The following is a 15,149-nucleotide window of genomic DNA, read 5'->3' as shown; positions in this document are numbered from 1 at the left end:
GTGTGAAATCATATTGGTGCTGTTTTATACAGGCACATGATAGAAGTATAGCTTCCAGAGTGTAAGTGCTATTCTCCTCCAACACCTCCAGCACCCTAACATGCATAACTAGCACATGTTTCTGCTGCACTTCTTTACCTGATCCTCCCACACTTTGTCTTAATGAGCAGATTTAACACTCTGTGCTAACTTGGCTCTGCTGAACCACCAGAGGGCCCCTTCATACCACAGACCATCAGCATCAAGTCAAGAATGGTGGGGTTTTTTTGTACCTTACAGGCTTCAGCATTGTAATGGTAGTGAAAATAATAAGTGTTCTCCATATGAACAAGATATGAAGATTGTTTGTTTAGGGTAGTTGTACTCAAGCCACCATATTCATTCGATAATGGTTCATTATCTTCTTTCTTCAATGCTTAACATGGACAGTGTCTTCTTTCTCTCTGATCTTAGCAGGAAAAACTTTAAATGACAATTTTCTCATCAAAATAAAAGTTTTAGAAATGTATGTTACATTTTCTGAGAAGGTTGGGACCAAAAATTTGCTGGTTCAAATATCTGGAACTCCGGATAAATATGGATTACGACTTTATTTTTGACTGTCAGTTTTGAGGAAATATGGCTGTGGACTTCAACTGTAGTCTGGTGGTAACTTCAGTAGAATAGCGCTGTGTGTTTCGTTAGAGAGTGAAAACTGGTAATGGGCCTACTGGAGCTGGACCCATGAAACGTTAAGTTTTATCAGCATCATTTACATGTGGTTCACCTGCGTCTGTGCAACCAGTATTGTGGCTGAAAAGATCCTAAATGTGGGTTGTGTATTTTGCACAACTTTTTAATAGACACTGCTGGTACACAAATTCCACAGAGCAGACACAAATGGGGTGGGGGACAGACGTGTGGATAATAAAATTGATTTAAAATGGTTAAATTGTGTGGGAAGCAAGGGAGAAAGGGGTAAATTATGATTTTACTGCAAAAAGTGTAATTGTGTAAATGAATAGTTTCTATATATAATTGAGGTTGTTATGCAACCATGGAAATGAATATCATTTAACTGTAATAGTTTTGTAACAATCACCCCCTTTAAAAATGTGTTCAATGAGACAACTTTGGGACGGGGTAATTGTGCCATTGTTAAATACTGACCTAAAATGAGACAAAAGCAAACAATTTTGAGACGTCGAACCCCAGATGTTTGTGTCATGTTGTTCAATATAAACGTGCACTATAAATAAGGATTGTGTATGAGTGTGTTTTGACTTAGTCCTGTTTTCCCTTACTTATTGCATAATGAAACTTGTACATTTCAATCTAAATAGCCAGCAGTAAATTATTTTATGTGTAGTTTAGCTTGATTCATCATGTATGTGGCAGAAAGACAGTTAGGTGGCAGGGGAAACACTCTGCCTTCCCTCAGCATTAGATGTGCCCTTGAGCAATACAGCTCCCCAGGGCTGTAGCATGGCTGTCCCCTGCTTCCTCCAGATGTGTACTGCTGGTGTGTGTGTGTGTGTGTGTGTGTGTGTGTGTGTGTGTGTGTGTGTGTGTGTGTGTGTGTGTGTGTGTGTGTGTGTGTGTGTGTGTGACAACAGGAAAAGCAAGCATGTGCTTAACCCAGCTCGGGTGCCTCTTGATGCTGCATATGTCTCCTCCTCCTCCCATGGCGAGAAGCTCATCGTCAGAGCAGCACCCGCCAATTCTCTCTCTCTCTCTCTCTCTCTCTCTCTCTCTCTCTCTTCCCTGATGCTCCACACTTGTTGAGGAGCTGTCATCTCTTTCTACCGTCTCCCCCTCCCTCTCCAGTGTGTGTGTGTGTGTGTGTTGTGTGTGCGCGGGTGTGTGTGTGCGTGTGTATTTTACAAATAGGTTTAAGAAGAAGTCAAATTTCCTGTGTGTAAAATATACTTGGACAATAAAAGATTCTCCTTCAAGTGTCCTGAGTTTGTTTCAGAGGAAATTAAAGAACATTTTGGATGGAACCATCCAGAGGTTTATGTGTGAACGCAAATGTTCGAGTGAGAGCCTCTGGAGTTTCTGCTAACTTTCTCCCACTGGGCCCCGAGTATAAAGTCTGCAGAAAGTTCGGAGGAGCCGATGTGAGAAGGCAGCAAGAGGTCCTCCGCAGTACTCACTGCAAGTGAGTTGGTGTGTGTGCAAAATTGAAAAACAATTGTCTCAGGATGAAAAAGCACAATAAGATGTCAAGAGAGCTTTTGCTGATAAGAGCTGACGCCGATGTCGATGTGCTGTAAACAAAAAAACGCGATCTTTGCAGTGGAATTAATACGTTACGTCCTGCCTCTGCCTGCTGCAACACCCCTCACCTGAACACTAGGAGATTTCTGTGTTGTGAACGCGCCTGTGCGGAGAAGCTCCTGCTGCATTGTTTATGTGCGAAAGAAAACCTCTGGAGAAAGTCCAGACCCAATTCTCTGGATTTCCTCCAAGAGGACATGACTGAAAACGGCTTAAGTTAAACTTGAACCTGAATGGAAACCATCCTTCTTTAATGACCACCTGTACTGCCAGAATAAACTTAACCATGACCTGTAAACAGTGGAACAGCACCATTCAAACAGAACCAGAAGACATCTGGAGAAGATGATTGCAATGCTTGAGACCTTTCAGCCATGCATGTTCCATTTCATCCTGTTACCCTGACATCATTTGACCCAGCACTAGTTTCCATATCAGAGTGTTTTCCCTGTTGTCACTGGCAAGCAGGGCAGAGTCTGTGATGGACCTCGAAGCTCTTGTCTAACCTGCATGTCAGAGGCCAGGAACAAGGGGTGTTTGTGTTGCAAACTTTTCCACTGAGAGAAATAGTTTCCATTGAAAGACAAAGCACTGAGAAGGGAAGTGTGCCTTCAGTCCATGGACCGAGTTTAACATATTCATAGACTTATTCTGCGTCCTCAGATAAACTACATCTTGGGGTCGGGCAACTGGATCAAACCGCACGGCGAAATCGATTCCATATCATTTTGATAATTTGATTATTATTATTTCACCATATCGGACTGAGACACACAAACACAGATGGACTGACCCTTGACGGTTGCTGATCTCCATAATGGCAACAACATTCATAGAATCACTTCCTGTTTGGCCACTTGTCTTCAGAGTATAAGTACAATGTCCGTGTTGTTTGAGTGGAATTATATAACTTTTATTTTGAGCAAGGGTCTGAAGATTTTGTTGACTGATGAAATAGTCGACATGCAATGCTTTAAAAAATAAAAGCAGTAAAAAAAAGCTTCTTTCATGTCAAAGTGAAAACAGATTTTTACAAACTAATGTCAATTAATTAAAAATATATAGTGTAAAATAAGTGTTTGCATAAATATTCACCCCCTTTAAAGTGACTGACCTAATTCAACAGAGGCCCAGCTAGTTGATGCCAGCAGTGTCACAATTAGTGAAATGGAGATCAGTGGATGTGTGTCAAGTGATTGGAGTATAAAAACACCTGTGTCTGGGAGGTCCAGTCTCTGGTTCATCAGGATTCCTGCTACAATTGCAACATGAAGACAAAAGAACACTCCAAGCAACTCAGAGAAAAGATCATTGGAAAGTATAAGTCAGGAGATGGCTACAAAAAGATTTCCAACTCACTGGACATCCCACAGAGTTCAGTTAAATCCATCATTAAGAAATGGAAAGAGTATGGCACTTGTTTAAATCTGCCTAGAGCTGGCAGTCCTCACAAACTGAGTGACCGGGCAGGAAGAAGACTGGTGAGGGAGGCCACCAAGACACCTATGACCAAAAGCTTCAGTGGCTCAGATGGGAGAGACTGTACATACAACAACTGTTGCCCGTATGGGAGAGTGGCAAAGAGAAAGCCACTGTTGAAAAAAGCTCATATGAAATCTCGCCTGGAATTCACCCAAAAGCATGTGGGAGACTCCAAGGTCAATTGGAAGAAGGTTCTTTGGTCTGATGAGACAAAAATTTCGCTTTTTGGCCATCAGACTAGACGCTATGTTTGGCGAACACCAAACACTGCACATCACCACAAACACACCATCTCCACCGTTAAGCATGGTGGTGGCAGCATCATGCTCTGGGGATGCTTCTCAGCAGCAGGCCCTGGAAGGCTTGTAAAGGTAGAGGGGAACACAAATGCAGAAAAATATCGCCAAATCCTGGAGGATAATCTGACTCAGTCTGCAAGAGAACTACGACTTGGGAGAAGATTTATTTAGACCAGGACGATGACCGGTTTCCCGTCCTCGCGGTCGCTGACGTCGGCCTCCGCGAGCCGCGTGCTCAGGAGCACCACGTTCCTGTTTTTCTTTGGGATGTAGGACACCAGAGTGGCGGTGGGCGTAAATGCGAACCTGGATGAGAACACCTCTCTTCCCTTGACAAGCTCGGGCTTGTTCTTCCGAACCGTGCCGACCACGCTGACCTTCCTCTCCAGGAGCTGCCGCGCGAGTTCGTAGGAGGTGAAGTAGTGCTACGTGACATCGAGCACTACCCGCAACCCCTGGTTCCGTTCTGGGCGTCCGCCGCTCGGCTTTCCGGTATAGACTTGCATCTTCCAAGCGTAGCTGGATTTTGCATCGCAGGCCACCCACGACTTGATGGGATCAAGTCGTGGGTGGCCTGCGGGCATGCTGGGCTTGCTGGGCATGTACTGTCGGAAAGGACACCGGCCTAGGGAGAAGAAGAGGAGGAGAAGAGAGGAGAGGAGATGAGGACGAGGACGAGGACGAGGACTAGCAGCCGCTCTCTAGCTATAGCTACATAACATAATAACATAACATCATAATAATATTTTAAAAAACGAAAAAAAAGAATAACCTCTGAGCGGAACCAGTTGCTCGTCCACGGTAACTTCAGGCCCCGGGTTGTAGAGGCGCGGCAGCCACGCAACCCACGCGCCCAGACCTCTCGCACGGCCGCCAATTTGTCCGTGGCGCGTCTCGCGGTCGTCGAAGCGCAGCAGTCTGGGGTACGTGTGAAAGACTTTGAGCGGCATCGTGGCACGAAATATCGCCCGGCCGCTCTCGGCGTCCCACAGGCTGGCGGCGGCCTTGCCCCGGGACCTGTACACGCCCGCTAAGATCAGCAGCCCTACGTAGGCGCGCAGGTCGGTCTCGTACATCCCTTTCCAGTTGTCGACGTATTTTCGACGACCCTCCCGATTCATCATCTCCAGGATGATGTTCTCTACCGTCGGCGTGACGAACAGGTGGAACGTCGAGGCTAGGTCACGGGTGTGGGACGTCGCGTGCGTCGTGGGGCCCGGGGGGACCCCGATGGGCGTAGCGGCGGCGCTTTAAGCCACAGCAGAGGAGGAGGAGGAGGAGCAGCGGCCCTCCTCTCGGTCGTACGCCCTCGAGGACCATGTTATTTCTCCGTTTCTTGACAGGAAGGTCTTTCTTTCCACGAGTCCGGTGGTGGTGGTGCCGTGGTCTTGTCCTTCTTCTTTTTCTTCTTCTTCTTCTTCTTCTTCCAAGGATGAGCACGATGACGAATCTGCAGCAGCATCACACACTGGGTCTTCGTCTTCGTCGTCTTCGTCTTCATCGTCTCGGTCTTCTTCTCGGTCTTCTTCTCGGTCTGCTTCTCGGTCTGCTTCTCGGTCTTCTTCTGCGTCCTCTTCGGGTTCAGAGGATTGTTGCTGGGAGAATAGCTGTTGGGGAACCTGTTCTCTGGTGAAACGCGCTTGACGTGACATCGTGACCTGGTCAGGGAGAACGGCACACGGAGAAACACACCGGCTTCTCTGTGGGTCTAATTGACCCCCCCCCCCCCCGAGATTACAATTGTAATCAGCTGTGGGTCTAAATGACCCCACGCACGCACGTTATTGTTATTTGAGTTTTGAGCTGGAGGTCTTCAATAGTCCAGTTATCTGGATTTCCTTATTTTGCCGTAAGACCTTTATCTTAGGTAGTCCAGGGTGACGAGCTGGGTGCAGCGACCTAGATGGCAGGCTCAGTATTGTCCCCCTTTTTTGTTCTTTTTCGTTGACGTCTCCAACCCACTTTGTTTCTTTTGTCACGTCTGAGTATGATTGGTTTAAATGATAAAACCTCATTATTTTTCATGGCACGTCTATTGTCTTGGTGTCCTCTCTAATATGTTCCAGTGTCCAGTTGAGCCATTGTTTGTTTAGGGAGACCGTATCAGTCTATTACAGAGGCTTTTGGGAAACTGCTGTCAGTCATGGCAAAGAAAACATCTGCAGCATCATCACTGATCTGAACTGTAACTGTAAAAGAATCAAGAGATGTAGCATCAATTAGGCTGCATCACCAACCTGGCAGAGTGGGCAAGTACCCCATGGAGGGCCTCGGACCCTCAGATCCCCCAAAAGCCCCAATGTATGGCAGTTGGTTTGTGTAAACCTGATCAACTGCTTCATAAAGTGACTTTACATAGTCTTGTAATGTTGTAAAGGGTCACAGGGTCAAAATTGAGTTTTAATTTAACACACTATAGAATTTAAATAAACTTGTAGTACATTGTTTTCGGCAACACTTTCTCCCCTTATTTAGCATTATACGAGTTGTATACAATTTCGCAGGGAACATCCATATGAGGAGGCTGCTGTTTAAACAGATGAGTAATAATATATTTAAAATATATTTGAAAATATGGTTTCGTAGGAGAAGTTCTACGTGTCCACAAATACTGTACATGAATAAACATATGACCACATCATAGTGACTTGTGTTATTAAATGTTTGTGTGATGTTTATGAATGTTGTGGGTAAGTATGTTTTCGTTTGAACTGTGTTATAATTGACCCATTAACAGACACTCTGGAAAAAACAAGTTTTGTGGTGACTGATTTACTTGATGAACATAAAAACACACTAGAGACTCTGTGTGTTGTGTTGTTTTCCATTTTCATATGTTAAAAACATTCACTTGTTGCAGTTGTGCGTCATTCACCACATCATGGGACACTGACTGGGTCAACTTGAGCTGCTGCCTCAAGAGAGATCCCATGATGTGAGCTGAACAAAACAGGTCTGATGAGTCATCTTTGAAGTTTTGGCATTTGTGGAATTATTATGTAGATTTTACATTTGGAGGAAGGAGGAAGCCTTCATGGGAATCAATGCTGTGAGTGGTTCTCTGCATGTGAGCTCAGCAGCAAACATCAACACAAGCAGCAGAGGAGTGCACTTCCTCCCCAGGCTTTCAGATCTTTGAAGCTGTTCTGATGGAGAGGCTGGGTGCTGCTTCGAATCACTTACTTGTTACATTAATAGGTGCCTCCATTATTTTGTCCACCCCCCCGTGTGTACGCCATCAATAGGACACATTGTATCCTGCACACTGTGATCCACCATAAACACATGGCAGTCAGAATTTATCGAGCGGCAGCCAATCGGGGCGCGCCTATTAGGGCGAGCCTCCGTCGCGCACGGCCAATCAGATGCGCGGAACAGGACCCGTGCCTCCGAGTTGTGCAGCGATGCGGTCACGTGACGCTGGGAGAAGGAATGCCAACATGGACCCGTGGCAAGGACGGGATGTGTGAGCGTGCCACGACAATAACACGACGGAGGAGAAAGGAAAGGCCGACATACAGCGAGTGATCGACGGCGCTGCGTTCCTCCGCCGAGCCGCGCAAGGTAGGTTGAGCCAAATGTCCGGGATCCTCCTGCTCGGATCGTCCGTAGAGACGGAGGAGGAGTATAAATAGATCATGTTTTATGACCTAGGCGAACTTGAGGCTCGTGGATTCCTGTGCAGGCGCAGTTGCGTTCAGGCGCATCGCCTCGTTTTCGACCGCGCCTCCTTCGCAAACACCGTTTTGTGCGTTTCCAGGGGCCGATGCGTTCCTCACGGGGACTTTTCCCTCCCCACATGTTTATGGGTGCGTCAGTGCGGGGCCGTGTTTGTGCAGCGCCCTGTCCACGCACTTTGGAGTGCGAGGCCCTGCTGCAACATGTGCCTGGCGGTCTGACAGCAGCAACAAACAGCCTTTACATAAGCCCATGGAGATGATCTTACCAGGGGGAGAGGACTCTGTTTGGACTGTGTGGGGACTCTGCTGTGTTATTCGGGGTCCGGGGACCTGGTAGAGGACACAGAGACACTCCCAGGGGTCCGCCAGCTATTTCAAGTTTAACTTTATTCTAGTAATTTGTATTGTGAAATATATATCTGTCTATCTATCTGTCTATTGTACCAAACGTGATAAGATTAAAAAGATATCAATATCTTAATTTAAGATCCGCTATTTTATGCTGAACTTTTCACATGGTAGTAACAGACAAGTCTTAATAATTGGGGCCCTGAGATTAAAATGACCTTAGTACAAGTGGCCCATATCAATATCTAATTTAAGACTTATGAATCATAATAGTTTGTTTTGTGCAAAATGGTGCATAATTCCATAATAAGCTGGGTTTGATCAAATCACCACAGACTTTTGTAAATAATTTCTGATCATATACGACCTGGAAGTGGCAGCGTGGCTCTGAAGGGGTCCACAGGTTAATATGTCAGTGGCTGGTTGGTCATTATTCTCTGGTCTAGTTTGATCTCCTGTCCCATCATTTCTGTATATGCTCTGAGCAAGACACACACTTTTAAAAAAGTTCTCCTGATGAGTTCACACAGGGGAATGAGTGTAAGTAAAAGATCACATATAGGACTGAGCATTAATTCAGTGATTAGAAGGTCGAAACACCCGAAGGACACAACTGATGATATGTCCCTCTCATCTGAGATATTCACCATCATGTGATATGTTTTTTTTTATTGATTTTAAAGAAATAATTTATTGTTAATTAACTTACAGCAGAGGGTTAAATGTATTAGGGTCAATTTCTACTCATACTTTCGGCTGGTTAATAACATCCTTTCTTGATGTTGCCTGTGCAGGTTTTTGTGCTTCCGCTTCTGGGTCAAGTTTCCTCAACATCCTCTCCTCTGTGTTTGGCCTGCATCAATGGTGTCTCTCAGCAGCAGAACGCTGATTCTGGAGAATGACCTGTTCAGGGACAGCAGCAACAGCAGCATGTGCTCCCTCGGCCTGGGAGACGGAGCCTGCAGCGAGGGAGCCAGCTTGGCTTCTTGCGACAGCCCAGGGGACTTGTGGGTCGAAGATGAGGAGGAGGAGGAAGATGACGATGATGGCGCTCGCCTGCATATTTTTCTAGAGCCAGCAGAAGAAGAGGATCCTAATTTTCCAGAATTTCCTTTCCACCCCTCTTCCCCATTCTCCCCGACCCTGGAGGACATAGAAGAGTTCTTGAGGGAAAAGATGGAGCTGGTCAAAGAGGGGTTAATGGTCCCAAAAGAGGAGGCCTGCCCTCTCCCATGCAGCTCCAGTGACTCTCCATCTTCCACTACGCCCCCGGCCTCCTCTTCAGACACTTGCAGTGACGAAGGGATGGGTGCCTCCCATTGCACTTCAAGCCCAAACATACCTCACAATGAACAAAACAGCCCCAGCCCAGCTGACCCTTCCCCTTCTGCCCAAGTAACCCCCTCACCATCCAGCTTAACCCCCTCCATGCTCATGGGTGCTCCGCTGGTTCTCCAGCTCCAGCCCCTACCTCTGGCCCAGCCTCAGACCCCAGCAGCCTCTCCCCCCGCGGCCCAAAACAGCATTTGGCTCACTCATCTCATCATGGGGCTCCAGGGCGCCACAGGACAAAATGTCACCCTGCTGGCCCCCCAGGTGCCCTCCAACCCCACCACTATTTTATCACTAAACAGTGGAGATATCAAGTCAGCTGACCAGAAGTATGTGAAGATCGCCCCTCTGCCCATCACAATGAGGACTGTAGAGATTATGGGTCTGACTGGGGTTGGGGTCCAGGCCAGTGGCCTGTTGAAGGCCATGGCCCCTCGGGTGAGCAGAGTGTCTCCTACAGAGAGGGTCCATAAGTGCGCCCACCCAGGCTGTGGGAAGATGTACACGAAGAGCAGCCATCTGAAGGCTCATTTCCGCCGGCACACAGGAGAGAAGCCCTACACGTGTAGCTGGCCTGAGTGTGGCTGGAGGTATGTGACATAATGTGATCTGTACTGTTTAACAGTTAATACTAAGTTCAAGGTTAAGATTAAAGTTTCAGTTTTAAGGATTTATTTGCATCTAGGAGCATCCAGGAGAATGTATGATGGCCTTCAGGTAACATAAAAACAAGAAAGGTCCTCCAGAGCTAGTGTATGGTTTGTCCATTCTGAGCTACTGTAGAAACATGGTGGATGTAGACATAAAGGTTTCATTCTAAGAAAACTAAAACTTGACAATTGTTTCAGTTGATTTTACGCTATTGAAGTCATAATTATGATTATCATATTTTCATTTCTGCCAATAAATCCCCCTTAAGTATATACACTGGAACTTTTAAGGAATACAATGAGTTATAGGGAGCTATTCCAACTGGTTGATGGAAGGGCCTGCATTTCTGAGTCGTGTTGTTTCAGGCACCAGTGAAATGATGTTACCAAGAAAAATGTTACCAAGAAAAACAGACAAGGATTTCCACAAGGATAAGAAGAACACAGCTAGAGGGGAAAAGTAGCCAGTCAAAGGGGGGGTGACCTCAGGCACATTCTAATGCCACTTTCCATCATGAAGTACTGCATATTTTAACAAGTTTGCCCGATTGTAAACATGTAATTAATCATTCAGCGAAAAAACAGTTAAAGGTTAGTTTAAGGGGGGACATATATTATTCCCATGTCTTAGCTAGCCCATGCATTGGTGCTGCTTTCAGACATGCACTGAACTCCAGAGAATCTCCAGATCCCGGAGAGGCTGCATGGGAGAATGGCTCTGGACCTTCTCTGGAGTTCCTCCTGCCACCCCCTGAGTAAATACCCTGGAGAATGTCTGAATGAACCAATGTAAGAACAAAGCAGGAGATCCTGCCATGACAGACAGAAAACAAAAAAAACAAAATAAATATCTCGGATAAATAAGCAGTTCACGCACATAGAAGACACTTACAAAGATGTTAAGAAAGCTTTTAGCCGGCTGTGGCTGAGGGGTAGAGCAGTCGTCCTCCAGAGATTTCTGTGTTGTTGTGAACATGTCTGAGTGGAGAATATCCTGCTGTGTTGTGCGTGTGTGAAAGGCAAACTCTGGAGAAAGTCCGGACCCAATTCTTTGGACATCCTCCGGAGTTCATGTCTAAAACGGCTTTACACAACTTACTACAAAGAAAATGACTGCATGACAGAATAGTCGTAAATGTAAACCATGGATAAACTGATGTGTTGCACTCACCTGGGATTAATATAGACTCAGTTCAGTTTAGCCAACGATCACTCAACATAAGCTCTGATTAAAATCTCTGCAGCGTTCAGTTGCATTAAGTCGTTTACAATGTGATGAGTGGTGAATGGAGATTTCAAACCATCATCATGGATTTGCTGTCAGCTGTAGCTTACTTATCCATCATTGCACCGTGAGACTCTTGGCAAAACGTATACATGCTGTGAATGCTACCATTTTCATTCTGTTTTGTATTGTGGGGCATTTGTCATCCCCGTTTAGTGCATGAAAAATTAAACAGATGAAAGTAAATATATATAGAAATGGGTCACAACATGGTCATTCAAGGGGTTTTCAAAAAAAGGTGGACGTCCTATTGAAATTTAATCTTTATTTGATTCTTTTTTCGTATCCCCATCCGCATCAAATGTTTTGCAGCTTAGGTTTCCTTTACAAGGGGTTACAACATTTATATGACCATATTTATCCAAACAATCTGACATATCTGTATAAAAGTAAATCCAAACTAATTGAAATGATAACAACCCTGAATATAAACAGCATAACACTAACATATTAAAATTAAAATAAACGCAAGATATATATCAGTTTCCAAAAGACATGATTATCCAGTCCAATATACATAAAGAGTGTCCATATTCCTTATATAGTCTTATTAGATGACCTCATGCTATCACCTGCAGTACAGTTCCTTGTTAGTTTCAGTTATCAATCCCATTGTTCCCCTATTGCTTCCATTAGTAATGTCCACCTGTCTATAAACACTTCCGTCTATAACCTTAATGACAGATTTTTTGTCCATTGTATAAATGTTGTTATTAACCTCTCAGCCTTTTATTTCTCTTTTGAGACTGTTCACCTTACACCACCCCTCTGCTCTTGTGTCGACAGGTTCTCCCGGTCTGACGAACTCTCCCGTCACCGTCGCTCTCACTCCGGCATCAAGCCGTACGAGTGCTCGCTGTGTGAAAAAAAATTCGCCCGCAGTGACCACTTATCCAAACACACGAAGGTCCACCGTGGCTCCAGGCCCAGCAGGATTATCAGAGCCACCGTGTGATACCTTCAACTGGCCGAAACCCTGCCCTGCACCCTCCCACCCTGTCTGCCCAGGCTGGCCTATGACCAGGGTGGGGTCAGGGTCTCCCTCAGGACTTTTGGTGCTTCACGAGCAGAACTTTTCAGAAAAATCTTGAGCGCTGACTGCTGTTTTCGCACTCATTGTTTCTGCGTTTTCCTCTGCTCCCTGCTGTTTACTTTTCACTTGTTTGGTCTGAGCAGCTTGTCTTATACAGAGCTGACAGCCACCTCAGGAAAAGTGGATTTCCTGGCCTTCCAACACACACACACACACACACACACACACACACACACACACACACACACACACACACACACACACACACACACACACACACACACACACACACACACACACACAACAAAACATATATAGCGGGAGACAGAGAGGCCCCCTTTTTCAACCTCTGCTTGCACTACTGTTCCTGCTTCCAAACCACCAGGTGCTGTTGAGGGTAGGGTGGTGTTGTAACAGTAATGGGAGCGCCTGTAATTATATTATCTCCTTCCTACTTTTGCATTTGCCCGTCTGTCTTGAAGCCAAACTTCAGGGTCCACACGGATGAAACTTCCCAATATTGTTGTGTATTGTTAAAGTGAAACATTGTCTTTAGCATCACAATCTTGCCTTGTGTTTTAATCATAAGGCCTGCGATAGACGCTATTAATGTGTCAGAGCGTGACATTCATCCCTGTGGGGTGAAATTGTGACTAAAGCCGTAGAAGACTCTTCTAAGTATTAGATTTTCAGAGTTACAGTTCACTCTGAATGAACAGTGTGACTCTTGATATTAAGAGTAAAAGCTGAGACATTGATTCAGTCATACTAAACTTGTGGCTATGCTCACAGAATAATTCTCCCTAAACTGTTTTTGTTTTTGAAAAATCCGAACCTGGCCTTTACTCGTCCAACCACAATGCTTCCTGTTTTGACCCTTTGTATGCCTTTGCTCAGTCCCAGTCTGCCCTACTTTCTATCAATGCCTTTGTCCATATGGCAAAACCTCACTTGATCCTACTGTTAAAGATAAAGTTACCATATGACTGCTCCTATTGAACTGTGATTCCGTGCTGAGGGTTGCCAAACCAGAAATTCCAGTTGGGGCCCTGTGAGAGCATGAATAATGACACCCTCAGTGTGTGACAGTTTATAAGCTGTTTGTTCTAAGAAAATCTCTTGGAAATCATTGTGCAGCCGACTTATGTGGCCTATGAGCTACTCGGCCTGTATGTTGTACTTTGGCTCCATGTTTCAAAAGTGCTCGATGGTTCAAAAAGTGCTGCTCTTTCTTACTTACAGTAGCAGTTACTGTAAACACTTTTTTTTGTTGATTATAGCAACAAGGAAAAACTAATAGTTTTTAACAGCTGGAAAAGGTTGCTAACATCTATCCAATCATGTGTATTAGCATATACTCAATATAATGTGTACTGAACATTAAGGACAACGTGTACAGCTTGTAGCCTTTATATTATATAGATGTTTTTTTTTATCAAAGATGATTTTCAATCAGTGCATTAAGCTACTCAGTGGTGTTTCTGGAGAGGTGTCTGGTCTGTTCTCTGAGTTTGATTGTAGCGTGATCAATCTGTGATCAGTCTGATCCAACGACTTGTCGGACTGATTATGGTGTGGGATCTGGAGTCCCACTCTTCTCAATTCTCTAACCATTAAGCCGAATCTGCTGGTTTCAAGTGCACTTGTGTTCGCGGAAATAGAGAAATGGTCGTTGTGCTATAATGGACGTTCCATTAAAAATGTATCAGAACCCTTAAAATGCCAAAAAACAGGAAAGCGTATTTCCTCTGGAAGGGTAAACTCCACTGTGTTGGGCAGACGCAATTATCATGTGTTCTTTGAACTCATCACTTTGGTGCTTGTTAACCCACCAGTGCTTCACACACAGACAGTATAACCGAAGGCTTCACATAACCTTTCTGTGACTGCAACTTACGACTACAAACTGCAGGCTAATGGCTATCTTACCTTAGCTCGAACAACATATGTGCTTTTGGATGAACTTAACAAAATAGAGCACTTTTGCATGTAGCAGTGCACAGTCTTTTACATGGCACCCATCCTCATGTCTTTGTCTCTTTTGATTATGGACAAACTAGGTTTCATTCTTTTCAAACAACAATGCTTAGTAATGTAGAAACCTGTTCAGAGTGGACAGACGGTCAGACATGTTTATCTGTCTGAACCAGGGTGCTCTTTGTGTCTGAGCCTCCCCAGGCTGCATCTACTGACCTACATCCAGACCTGTATTCGCTCAACATGCAATTCTCTCTGTTCCTGTCTCAGTCCTGCCTGTGTATTTGTTGTTGTTGTTTTTTTTTGAATACCAGAAATGCTATTTTCCTATTTGCAGAAATAAATAACAAGAAATAAAATGCTGTATCTTTTGTTAATAAAATTGTTGCTTATTTGAATGGTGCCAATTCGAAATATGTTATTCAAAGACAGCAATATTAGCATTTGTAATGAAGTTAATGCTGGACAGCAGAATCTCCACATCTTCCGCAGCAGACTAAAGAAACATCTCTTCTGACTATACCTTGAATAAATCATTTTTTAAAAATACTGTATATATATTTAGTGGCACTTATATGTGCTACATGTTAGCAATTTGTAGTTTGGCTTTCTTGAAGCAAATTGTACTTACTTGATTATTGTAGTTCTGGGTTGGTACCCTCATTGTTGAATGCACTTATTGTAAGTTGCTTTGGATAAAATGTAATGTAATGTAATGTAAAGAATGTTTTAGCGGTTTTACACAAAAGTAGTGGATATTCACAGGCTCTTTAAACACAGGTAAACACACTAAAACAGGTCATT

The 15,149-nt window shown here is 44.6% G+C and overlaps 1 protein-coding gene across 1 annotated transcript; it reads left to right on the top strand.

The window, feature by feature from the left end:
* Positions 1-7,439: 7,439 nt before the first annotated feature.
* si:ch211-117k10.3 (Krueppel-like factor 15) lies at positions 7,440-12,583 on the top strand. The gene is made up of 3 exons (XM_034586581.1): positions 7,440-7,604; positions 8,863-9,990; positions 12,122-12,583. The coding sequence occupies exons 2-3, from the start codon at positions 8,930-8,932 to the stop codon at positions 12,288-12,290; spliced, it is 1,230 nt and encodes a 409-aa protein (XP_034442472.1). The 5' UTR covers positions 7,440-7,604; positions 8,863-8,929; the 3' UTR covers positions 12,291-12,583.
* Positions 12,584-15,149: the final 2,566 nt, after the last annotated feature.

The sequence above is a fragment of the Hippoglossus hippoglossus genome, chromosome 5, assembly GCF_009819705.1.
Source record: "Hippoglossus hippoglossus isolate fHipHip1 chromosome 5, fHipHip1.pri, whole genome shotgun sequence".
Lineage (NCBI taxonomy): Eukaryota > Metazoa > Chordata > Actinopteri > Pleuronectiformes > Pleuronectidae > Hippoglossus > Hippoglossus hippoglossus.
The sequence above is the reverse complement of the archived record's forward strand: the minus strand, read 5'-3'. Positions and strand labels throughout refer to the sequence as shown.

Bases quoted from the DNA above. Each gene is read 5' to 3' on its own strand.
- si:ch211-117k10.3 (XM_034586581.1), top strand. From the start codon at position 8,930: ATGGTGTCTCTCAGCAGCAGAACGCTGATTCTGGAGAATGACCTGTTC. The intron at 9,991-12,121 runs GTATGTGACATA...TTGTGTCGACAG, and splicing joins TGGCCTGAGTGTGGCTGGAG to GTTCTCCCGGTCTGACGAAC.